Source organism: Melozone crissalis, unplaced genomic scaffold, assembly GCF_028551555.1.
Source record: "Melozone crissalis strain CALT ecotype California unplaced genomic scaffold, PUWL_Pcris_2 ptg000027l_1, whole genome shotgun sequence".
NCBI lineage: Eukaryota > Metazoa > Chordata > Aves > Passeriformes > Passerellidae > Melozone > Melozone crissalis.
The window spans coordinates 15,667,897-15,679,046 of NW_026535805.1; the positions used below are offsets into that span (position 1 = coordinate 15,667,897).

General features: G+C 42.3%; 1 protein-coding gene across 1 annotated transcript in view; it reads left to right on the top strand.

Annotated features, from left to right (window-relative positions):
• Nucleotides 1–11,150, top strand: part of KIF26B (kinesin family member 26B) — a 270,240-nt gene that overhangs the window by 255,549 nt on the left and 3,541 nt on the right. Inside the window, exons 13-14 of the mRNA XM_054280550.1 lie at nucleotides 9,061–9,263; nucleotides 10,261–10,411. Of these exons, the coding sequence (XP_054136525.1) occupies nucleotides 9,061–9,263; nucleotides 10,261–10,411 (354 nt within the window). The remainder of the gene's footprint in view (nucleotides 1–9,060; nucleotides 9,264–10,260; nucleotides 10,412–11,150) is intronic.

An 11,150-nucleotide genomic window follows, 5' to 3' on the forward strand; every position in this document is an offset into this window, starting at 1 on the left:
GTGTTACTGAGTTGCCTGATGCCCTCAGCCTACTGAGAGCCAGATCCAGGGTTGAATTACAGGCACCCTCGACTCCTAACCTCAACCACAACTGATTTTGCCATACATCCTCCTCTGCCCTTGCTGAGTAATGGAAAACAGAGTTCCACTTGCTATTTTCTTTTTCTGGCAGGCCCTTCTTCCTTCTTTGCCTGAAATCATCTGTACAACTATATTGTACTTTGATTTTTGTGTTCACTACCTTAGCCCTTCCCTGTAAGAAACAATTGGCATGTCATCCAAATTTCTTTCTCTGGCTCCAGCTTCCTCTCTCTTGGGTAGGCAGTACTGTCTTGAGCACACTGAAGTGTTAGGGCATAGTTTGTACAGTTATAAGTTGCAGCAGTTATTTATTATTTTTAACTCCTCAGAAATTCTAAGTGTGGTGGCCCAGTGCCTCCCCATGGAAAGGCAGTGATAAGGGTGCTTTTATAGTACATAGTCCTGTATGTGCTCAGGAAGTGCGTTCTGGTTGAACTTTAGTTTTACCAAAGCTCTATTTGTATCCCAGGGGTGCAACAGGTATGAAAGGGAGGCAGGCAGGGCAGCAAATTAGGGCTTGCAAGATCTGTGCTGTATTCTCTGGTGTGCTGCTGGTTTGCTGTATCACCTTGGGCAACTCGTGTAATTTCTGAGTTCTCTTGTTACCAGCTCATAAAAGTAGATAATGCCGATACAAAAAAAAAAATGTAATAGCAAGGTCCTTCGATCAGAAGTGTTATCTACCTCCCTTTTGCTCTTCTGGTTTGATTTTTAGCATCTTTTACTGAGTTTGGATGCATGTTGGCATTGCTTTAAAATAATTCTCAATGCCAAACATGACTGGATGATTTCAGAGATGGAGCCTTGGTGTTAATTATAGACCTCACCCACTATGAGGTAGTAGCAAAGGAAGAGTCCAGGCTCTAATAAGTTTTACCCAGTAAAGCCAAGTCCTGTTTGCATTTTCATGTTACGTGCATAAATGTGTTTTTTCCAGAGTTTTCTGCCCTCTCCCACATATATTTACAGGTTCCTGTCCCTTACAGTGTTTCAGTAGTCTCTGTAAGGAAACCTCCTTCCCTGAGAGCAATAGAACAGGAGAGGTTCTGAGATCATTCATCATAAACAAGGCATTTTATGGAGATGACACTGGTCTTCCTGGAGCAGTTTTCTTTCCTGTTCCCTATGAGATAGGGTTGGATACCCGAGAAAGTCTCCATCCCATGTAGCATTGAGTTAGACCTACAGGCTTCAGTCTGTCACTTCTGCAGCCCTCTGTTGAGATAGGACAGACTTCTGCCAAGGAGTGTATCCCTTTGATTCCTCTAGTTTTGTGGCTTTTTGGAGCTGAGTCTGAGCTTGGAGCTTTGCTGGTACTGGGGCTTCTGCCAGCAGCAGGGTGAGACACTGATGGCAGTGATCCATGGCCCAAGCAGGGCTGGGGCAGCAGCAGATGAGCAGCAGCCATGGGGTGCTGGTGGGGACCCCTGCCTTGCAGCTGGTGTGCAAAGGCCCTTTCCTGGGACTGGGGCATGAGAAAAAGATGTGAGACAGAAGGGGGCAGCTCAAAGACACAGACTTTGGGCATAAAGTCCTCAGTAAAGCACTTCCCAGTTGAGTCAGTGAGGGCCACTGGTACTTAACGTTTTCCTGAATGTTAAGTATCAGTGAACATCAGAGAACAAAAACCTAAGAGTTACTATTGAAAGTCAGGCCAAGTAGAAACAAAACTGGGGGAAAATTAAGATTTCCAAAGGTTGGATTCCTGAAGTTTAAAGCTATGCCCTGAGCATATCTCAGAATATGGAGACCCCTGCTTTTGTCAGTCCAGGATAGGATTTGGGTGTGTGTATGTGTTTGGGCACATGCCTTTCATCTTCTTTGCATGGGGAACTGTCTGACTACAGATAATTAAAGATTCCTGCTGCAGCATTTGATGACATTCATAGTAAAGTTTCATGACTCCTTGCAGCTCTTTTTTGGTACTAACTTTAAACACCAAAGAACAGCAAATTGCTACATGATTTTAAACACTTTAATAAAAAGACAGACTGTTAAGGCATGACTAATTATCTACAATTGACCTCCTTTTTCCTCATGCTCGTGTGCTCTGGGTTTCACTGATGGGATGATTTTAAAGATGGAGATTTAGAGGTTCCTGGAAAACCCTGAAAACTCTATGTTTGAACATAGTTACTCTCTGGAAGCACTTAGCTCATTCTATGAAAGTAGCAAAAAAAGCCAGAGGCTGAATCTATGGACTGTAAATTATGAAAGTCTGTCTCCTACCAATATTGCAAAGCATCACATTTTGAAACATGGCCAAAATGATAATGATGAAACAAAGCACCAACAAAGAGAGTCTGAGCTTTTCTTATTGAATCCAAGTGAAAAGGAATTTGGTTCATGTTTAGACTGCCTAAGGCACAGTGTGGGGAGCTGAAAATTGCCCTTTGTATCAGAAAGCTGTAGGGCACCTCCAGCATTTCTGCTTAAACTTGCTTACAAGTGATGGTAGCTAATTGATATCCTGTACTGTACTTTTACCATGACAAAGGATGTTTAGAATTATATGAGTAAATGCTGTTTGCATGCAGGTGACCACTTCATGCATGTGACTTGCTGACTGGACAGCCCTGGGGCGGCTAGAGGGAGGGGAAATGCAGGCTTCAGCTCCAATTTTTTTTTTTGTTCATTAAAACAACAGCATTGATTTTCCCAGGTCAAAGCCAGGCCATTTCATGCAGCAAATCTGTGTTGAAAGGGATCAGAGTAATCATTTTTTACACGCTTGACTACTGCATGCCAGCACTGAGCTTTCAGCCACATGAACATAGGAATGATTTAATAGAGGAAGTGGCAGCAGGCTATTGTGCACGGTGAAGGCTCCATGCAACATGCATGACTGACTCGCACACCATTAGGCTGGGTGTAAATAAAACCTGCTCCTGACACTGCCACAGAATTGGCTCACTGGAATGCCTCCACCACTGTCCTGGTGGGAGCTAATGTTCTGGCTTTAGAGCGCTTCCCCCTCCAGCCTCTGCCTTTGCTGTCCAAGTGACCGGAGCAGCTCTTCAAGGCAGTACCGTAGTAATAATAACCAGCTTCTTAAATAATGCCATAATGCTGACAAATGCCTGTTAAACCAAAATCCAGCCTGAAGAGAGAGAAATGTTTAGAAGAGACTCTGGTTGGTTTCTTTTTGCTAGGAATTGTGGGTGATGTGCATCTTCCCTGGAGCGTCTCCCAGATTACTTGTCAACCTGCCACGCCGCAGGAGGGCTGCTTTCTGATCTGGTTTCAGCAGTGCTCATTCACCAGCTCTAAACTGCCCTGAAAAGCTCCTTTAAAAATAAGACAGTAATTCAGAAAGCAAGGTTAAGAAATGAACTGGGTAGATAGAAATGAACTGTGTTGATAGAAAATAATTAGAAATTGGATGTACATCAGCGTATTCCTTATACCAGTACAGAAACAACATATCTAGTATAGGTGTGGATGGAATATTATAAATAAGCATTGCTTTATTCCAATAAGTAGGAAGCAAGTGATTTCTTGCCTCAAGTGTCCTCGTACTTCTTATCGATTCAGAACAGTGGGCTTGCATAACAGTCAATACAGCATGTGGCCTGAATTGTTTTACAGGGAGATGGACATAGAAAATGTTCTTCTGAATGATGGATCCTCTCAGTGTATCCTATTCCAGGTATTTGGATGCAACATGGCCCTTTCTGTGCAATCTGTGTAATCTGAATTGAGAGGATGAGTGCTTGCTGTTTGGATTTTCTGGCAATATAGACCTTAGTTCTTTGGTGTTTGGAGAACTGACCTCAACATGGGAACCCTAAATACTATTGGTGAAATCCCCTCATCATCAGAGGGGCCTTCCACTTGAAAACACTGGCAATGACTTCCCTTTCAGGAGGGGAGCTGTACACACCGTATGAAAATCCATGGAGTGAATAGCTGTGTGCTCTACACTGGCAATAAAATGAGCTAGGAGGAAGGAGGTCAAAGGAAAGGGGAGGAGTTGGTTCAGTCATGGACAATTGACCATAAGTGCAGATCCCACTAGGAAATAAGAATAAGAGGCAAAGTCAGCATCACATTTTAGACTCAAACAGAGCAGGATCCCTGTTGTCAGACAGTGAGGAGCAGCAGAGGAAATAGGATAGATAATCTCTGCTAGTAAGAGAAGCTTGATGCTACATCTGACAACGGTGCTATTGCTGTTGGAGCCAGAGAAGGAATAGCTTAGGGGTACTGCTCTAGTTAGCCAGGTCTGGTTCTTGTAATTTCCTTGGACTGTCTGGTGAGAAAAACCAAAATGCTGAGGAACAGGTTCTGTACAGAAAGGCAATTTTGCATCTCATAACATTAAATGCTGTGGGGAATAGCTTTGGCTCCACATCCCGCCTTGGAGCACACAATATAAACTTCTGAAATGTTGTTGTATCAAGTTACAGTTTCATTTTCTGTTTGAAATACCTTGAAATTTCTAGGACGGCAGTTGTTTTGCATCCCATTTGGGTGTATTCTGCTTTGAAGAGATATGCATCACACTGTTTTTCATTAAGATTTTGTACTTGCAGTTTTTGCCTTTACCTTTTTCACAGAAAAGATGCTCAATCTGGAATGTGTGCTTGGAAAGAAGCCTAAGGGGAACATTCCAAAATATACAGAATTTAAGCAAAACCAGACTTTTTTAGAGCTTTTGCCCTGGTCAAAACATACTTTTATGAGCACACATCCTTTTGCAGTTTGGCAATTTTGCTGGTCAAGGTCAGTGTGCCTTTTTATCCTCAAAGTTACCCTCACATACCTTGGTCCGTATTTCTCATACCTTACCTTTGCTGAAATATGTTGTAGCTTCAGTGCCACTCTTCAGTCAGATCTACTTTCACACTGAATGCCCTCACTGCTGTGCTACTCTCTTTATATTAAACTTAACCTGGCCAAACCTTAACCTATAGCTTAAGGTAGAGCAATAGACCTGTTGCAAAAGTAAATCTTATATCCTGTGTATTTTCATGGCTATTTCACAATCTGGTTATTCATACTCAAACTAGGTTCAAGAGGGGTTATTCTGAGAGTGGGTAAATTCAAACTAAGTGGAAAACATATCCTTCAGGGCATTTAGCAAATGACATTTTGCTTTTACATACTTCATGGTCATAAATGAATGTGAAGTTATTTTACCCTGGGTTCATCTTACTGTGTTTCTTTCAAATTGATTTTTGGTATAAATTTCTTTTTTGAATGGAGGAATGAATTCTATTCACATGGTGGGAGGGTCAGCCAGTTTGCCAAGGTGTAGAGGTGGGGCAGAGGTGGCGCAGAGGTGGGAGGGTGCTGAGATCTGCTCCTGGATCTGTTGAGCTCCCTGGATTCCCACTTTCTTCATAAATCATACATAGGGAATAGAGGAGTAGTGTGCTCTAATTCCCACAAAGCATATTATTTATTATAGAGTCAAAATTTATGAGATCCTAACTCTGTCAAGTGTACCAAATAAATTTGGGACTTCAGACGAATATTTGCTATATGAATGGAAAACAACATTCATTTTAAAAATTTAATTGTTGCGTGTTGTTAGGGTTGAGGAAGCTGTCAGTGCTTTGTGATATTCACCCCAAAGCTCTGCTTAGGCTGTATCTCCTTACTGATCCAAATTAACATAAAATAAGATAAAAACCAGAGACTAAATGGAGAGGTCAGTGTCAGGAGCCTCCTGTCAAATGGCACCATTATTTTCTGTACCTGGGCTAATAAGCAGCCTATTATTCAGTGCAAGTTTAGAACAAACTAGATCCACTTTTACCTTACTGGAAAGAGGAAGAAGATATTTCATTTTAATTTCTCCTCAAAGCACTCTAGGCCTCAGATAAATCATCGTGAGTCAGCATTCAAGGTGCAGATAAACAGACATCTCTCTTTTTCTTTCTCCTGTGTCTCACACAGCTGTACCCCCTGGAAGCCCCATTGCCATCACCTGTGTCCCAGAGGAGTCCTTGGCAGAGGGTGGCAAGGAGGCTGTGTAGGCAGCTCTGCCCTGCTGCATTGTCCCCGTGCACCATGAGCTGCAGCCTGTCCTGTTGTCATAACTCCCAGGCAGCCCAGACACGAGCTCTGGCTAGAAAAACACAATGAGTTAATGTCTCCTGCCACTGCTGCACTCTCAGCTGCCCCTCTCCCAAGGGCCAAGGGCTGTTAAAGGAAGCCTCAGGTTGGAGCCCTCCTTCTCCACCCCAGGCTTCTGCTTCCCATTGAGCCAAATGGATATGAAAGGGAACAAAATGCAAAAAAATTTACTCTCATTCCTCTACTTCATAACCCAGCAATCTGTTTTGCTTTACTCAAAGTAGAACTCTTATGCTGTTCTTGTGGCAAGGGGCATTGGAGCCATCCACCTGCATTTCTACAGAGTCTTGGACCTGGACTTTGACTCCGGCTGGAGACAGATTTTTTTCCAGTGGAGTGGTTTAAAAGTGCTTCATTACACAAGAAGGTGGTTTTAACAGCCACAGTGGGGAAAAGAGGAAGAAAATCAAACATCACGGAAAAAGGCGCTTAGTCGTAATCCAGCCATGCATGGAGATCTGGGCAGAAGGAATTTCCAGTCTGCTCAGTTGCTTCCTTGAAATGCTAGAGCTAATCTAAGGGTATGCCAGGAAAGGAGATGTGACCATTACTGTGGGGCAGAAAGGAAAAATAATTAACAGCACTGGGTGCATTAAACAGAAGGTCAGATCTGATGCTTATTGATATCGCTGGCTCTAAAAGCTGTCAAACAGCAAAGAGATTGTATTTATACTCAAACAAAATTTGACAGACTGCTTCTGTAAGACACCATGGACAAAAGCCTCAAAAGTATTAAAAAACTTATTTAATGCCCGAATCCTTTTGATCTTGAGTGACACTAGGATGATACTCATTGCCCTTCCCATCTAAGCAAGTGGAGGACTTGTTTCCCAGGAGGACCTGAGCCTATTTCAGGATCTCTCCTTACATGAAATAAAATTGAATAGTCCACAATGTGCTCTCACCTCCCTTCAAGTATGCAGCTGTTCCCAGCATTTGGTTACCTTTCCCTACACTGCTGACAGGAGTCACCCTTAGAATCACAGTTTGTTGGGGTCTTCCCAAACTGTCTGTCTTCTTGTTGTCAGTTTTTGACTATTGTAATGGGTCAAGTCTTGCTTTTCCTTTTATCAAGATCTGTCTCTTCTCTTGATCAGGCAGTTTAATCTAGAGATTAACTGAAATGCATTCAAGGTAAGGGAATGCTGACGTTGTCTTCCAGTGACTGGTACCAGAGAACTAAAATAACTCCTGCTTGCTGGTATTTGTAAGGCTTCATTTGTTCTGGCATGAGTTTTTTTGCTGGGCTGCAGTTTGAGCAATAAGCACAGCTATGATAAGTGTCATAGGATGGCAATCTCAGGTTGTTTGGTATAGAGGGGCCTTGTAGAGCTCCCTGTCTACCCAGAACTCTGTCAATCAGCTCTGGCTGTGCTCTCTTTCCTGCATTGGGTTGTCTCAGATGTATCCAAATAAAATCTCTGTAGATTAGGCTTTCCAATGACCCATTCTCATCCATTTTAAAGCTAGAATTTACAGGTTAATTACTTGTCTCTAACACAGACCTACTGGTTTGTAGCACAGATTATTGTACTCAGAAGTCATAGGATAAGATGTGAATAGTTCTCAAAGTCAGCACAGAAGCAGACTCCCATGAATGAAACTAGGCAATACTTTCTTACTTGAAAATGCAAAAATTAGGCAATCAGTAGATGTTTTGGGGTTTTTCTAGCTTTTATTGAAGCACCAAGTTGACAGACATGTTGAAACTATTAACATTCAAGCCTCAATAAATGTAATGTGGGAAATTACTATAAATGATTTTATCTTATTTTTAAAATAAAATCTGCATGATCATTCATCATCTCTTCCCTGCTGGCTGGCATCACTTATGTAGTTGCAGCCAAGAAAGCCAGTTAATAGTTTCACTCAAACTTGCTGGCTCTGGCTTTTGTTTTTGGCTTCTCCCATCCTTTTTATTCCTGCTGTGTCTTAGGGAAGACCCTGCGTCAGCTATAAAACTTTTAGAGTTGTTTTTTTTTTTTCCCAACCAAGCCATTGCTTTGATTTTACTAAACTAAGCAAGAAAATGCAACTTGTTGATTTTTTTGTTGTTGTTGGGATTTTTTTTGTGTTTTTGTTTTTTCTCCCAACAAACCATACCAGGGACATATATTTTTTTTCCTCCTTGCTCTACTGTAGGCCCTGACTTGGCATCTTATGTGGCAGGCACTTTGCAGAGGCTGGCTAGTGCTTGTCCTTTGACTGTAAGGTTCAGTAGCAGTAAAGAACTAGGAAAGTTAGGCTGGACCAGTTCCATCCTGCTGGCTTGGGTCCTTCATTGGCTTGCCTGTGTGTGCTGAGACCTAATCAATGGGGAGCAGACACAGGCTCTGCCAGCTTCAGGGGATGTGTGCCCTCTGAGTGCCAGATCCTGGAGTCAGGCACCGAGGAGCACTGAGGTGTCGGTGATGGAGAGAGACGAGGAGACTGACTGGGTGATCAGAATCCAGTTTTATTGTGGGATATAAACAATTATATACTATTTCAGGGGGACTAGTAATGTGTACTACAATGATGAGGTTAAAATCACAGCGTTTAATAAGATTTTTTTTTCTGGTAAACCTGTTTGATTTAATCTTCTTGCAATCTAGGTCTAATTTTCAAAGTTCCATTTGCTTTTGCCAAGGCATCCTGTTATCAAATCTCTCATGTTAACCAGGTCCAAAGTCGATCATCTGTCTTGTGTCCCCCAACATTCCAACACTGAGAGTGTCCCTCATGGTGGGTGGGCACTGCACATTGCAGCTCCAGGTCCCGTGGCCTCCCTGGGTTCTCCCTCTGTTTTCTTCTGTGTCTAAGAAGGCCAGACATACATCACTTGTAGACTTCTCTGCAAAGGCAAGGAGAACCAGTAGCTGTGCTAACATGCAGCGGCATTTTCTCCATTGGCAGGTTCCCAGAGGAGGAGGCTCATTCCAGCTCTATCCCTTGACACCGCCTCCCCAGCAAGGAAGCCAGCCAGCAGCCCCGGGGTGCGCTGGGTGGACGGGCCGCTGCGGAGCGGGCAGAGGGGGCTGGGGGAGCCCTTTGAGATCAAAGTCTATGAGATAGATGACGTGGAGAGGCTCCAGCGACGGCGGGGTGGGGACAGCAAGGTGAGTGCCATCCGTGCAATCTCCTGGTGGGCCTAAATTGCAAAGGTCAGCACTTAAAACATACGATTGGGAGGAGTATCTGAGGTTGAGTATTTTAGAGTAATGATGGATTAAAGACTTCATTATTATTTTAAGGCATTTTTCCTACCTAGCCTCTAACACTTGTTGAAGCTGTTTGTGATGTTTGGAGAAACTTGTTGGAGCGAGGTTTCCACTGGACTTCACCCACAGCAGATTTGTTTACAGAGGAGATTGTGAAATAGTGTTGAGATCTTCACACAGGCTTGGATGAGGATAGTTCTGTTATTGGAATTGTTTCCACACTAGTGAGGGTAGTAGAGTCCTCAGATGGTTTCATTTGCTGCACGTCTTTGTGGCTGCCACCCCTCAGAAGTCATGTGAGGCCAGGCTGGCTGTCTCCAGCACTGTACCTCATGCTGTTACTGTGCTCCAGAGCTTTACAGAAAATATATCTTCTTTATTAATGACTATGAATTGCTAGAGCTTTTCATAACATACTCCCTTTGTTTAAGGATGTTTCAAATTTGATATTGCTACCAGTTCTCTTTTTTTAAAATATGACTAATGCATTACGTATGCACCAAGCACAGGGGTGTATTTAGGCTTTCAATACAGCAAGCAATGGATTTTCTACTCCCAAGAGCTTAGATTTTCTTAGCCAAACTCTGGTGAAAAAAAAGAAATGTTTTCCTATAGTTAATCTAATTTCAAGATGCTGCCTGGTATTAATTATTATGGTTTATTATTAACTACCATTACAAAGTCTCCAAAGCTCACTGATGGAAAACATGAAAACCAAACAAAAGCAATAAAAATAAAGCAGATGATGGATGATTTCATGCAGTGATTCATAAGCTTCCAGAATAAACGGCTCATTGTCAGTATTATTGATTTGAAGATCATTTCACTGAATGGACCTAGGCATTTCTTCTCCTCTTCACCTATTCTTTCCCTGCTTCTTTTTCCTGGCTGGCAGGAGGTGATATGTTTCAATGCCAAGCTGAAAATCCTGGAGCATCGCCAGCAGAGAATCGCTGAGGTCAAGGCCAAGTATGAGTGGTTAATGAGAGAACTGGAGGTGACCAAACAGTACCTGATGCTGGATCCTAATAAGTGGCTCAGTGAATGTAAGAGCATTGTTTTATTTCCTGAACTTATAGGTTTCCTTTGGTTTATTTAACAGGGGGGATGGAAGGAAGCAGAAATGTCTGGTAAGAGTGAGATGTAAGCTACTGTTTGTAAACTAAAATGAACCAACACAGGACCTTAGGGCAAGCTTTAGATTGACTGTCTTTCTAGAACCAGTTTCTATAACTCTTATTAAATGTTAACAGTAGAACTGAACAATCCTTTTTGCCTGAGAGCTGAAGGTTGAAATGGTACAGTATTCTAGTGGAGGATGTTGCCATTGGTAGATTAACGTTCACACGTTTCAGTCCACAGCTCCTGAAAATGAGATTTTTTTTCTTTTGGCCTCAGATCACTCAAACATATGAGCAATATTATAAATCTGCTCTTCTACCACAAAATAACACTGTGGAGCAAACTTGTCCCTTGGCAGCAGTGGGCTTACATGAAATGAAATGAAATTTGGCCCATTTTTTATAACTATAGATGTGTAAAGTTCAGAGAACTTAAAGGGCATTCACAGTCAAATGAAGAAGGACCTCATCACCTCTAAAGAAAAAACCATAAAGAGTACTGCAGTACTTATACAACAGTTTTTAGTATTAGCAAGCAGATAAGTTCATAACAAAGAGTTATAGAAAAAAACCCACAATGTGCAAAAGTTTATTTAGGATAATTTCAAATGGCAAAAGGAGGCTGGCTGGCGTATTTCCTTACAACATCCTAACTCTTCCTTTA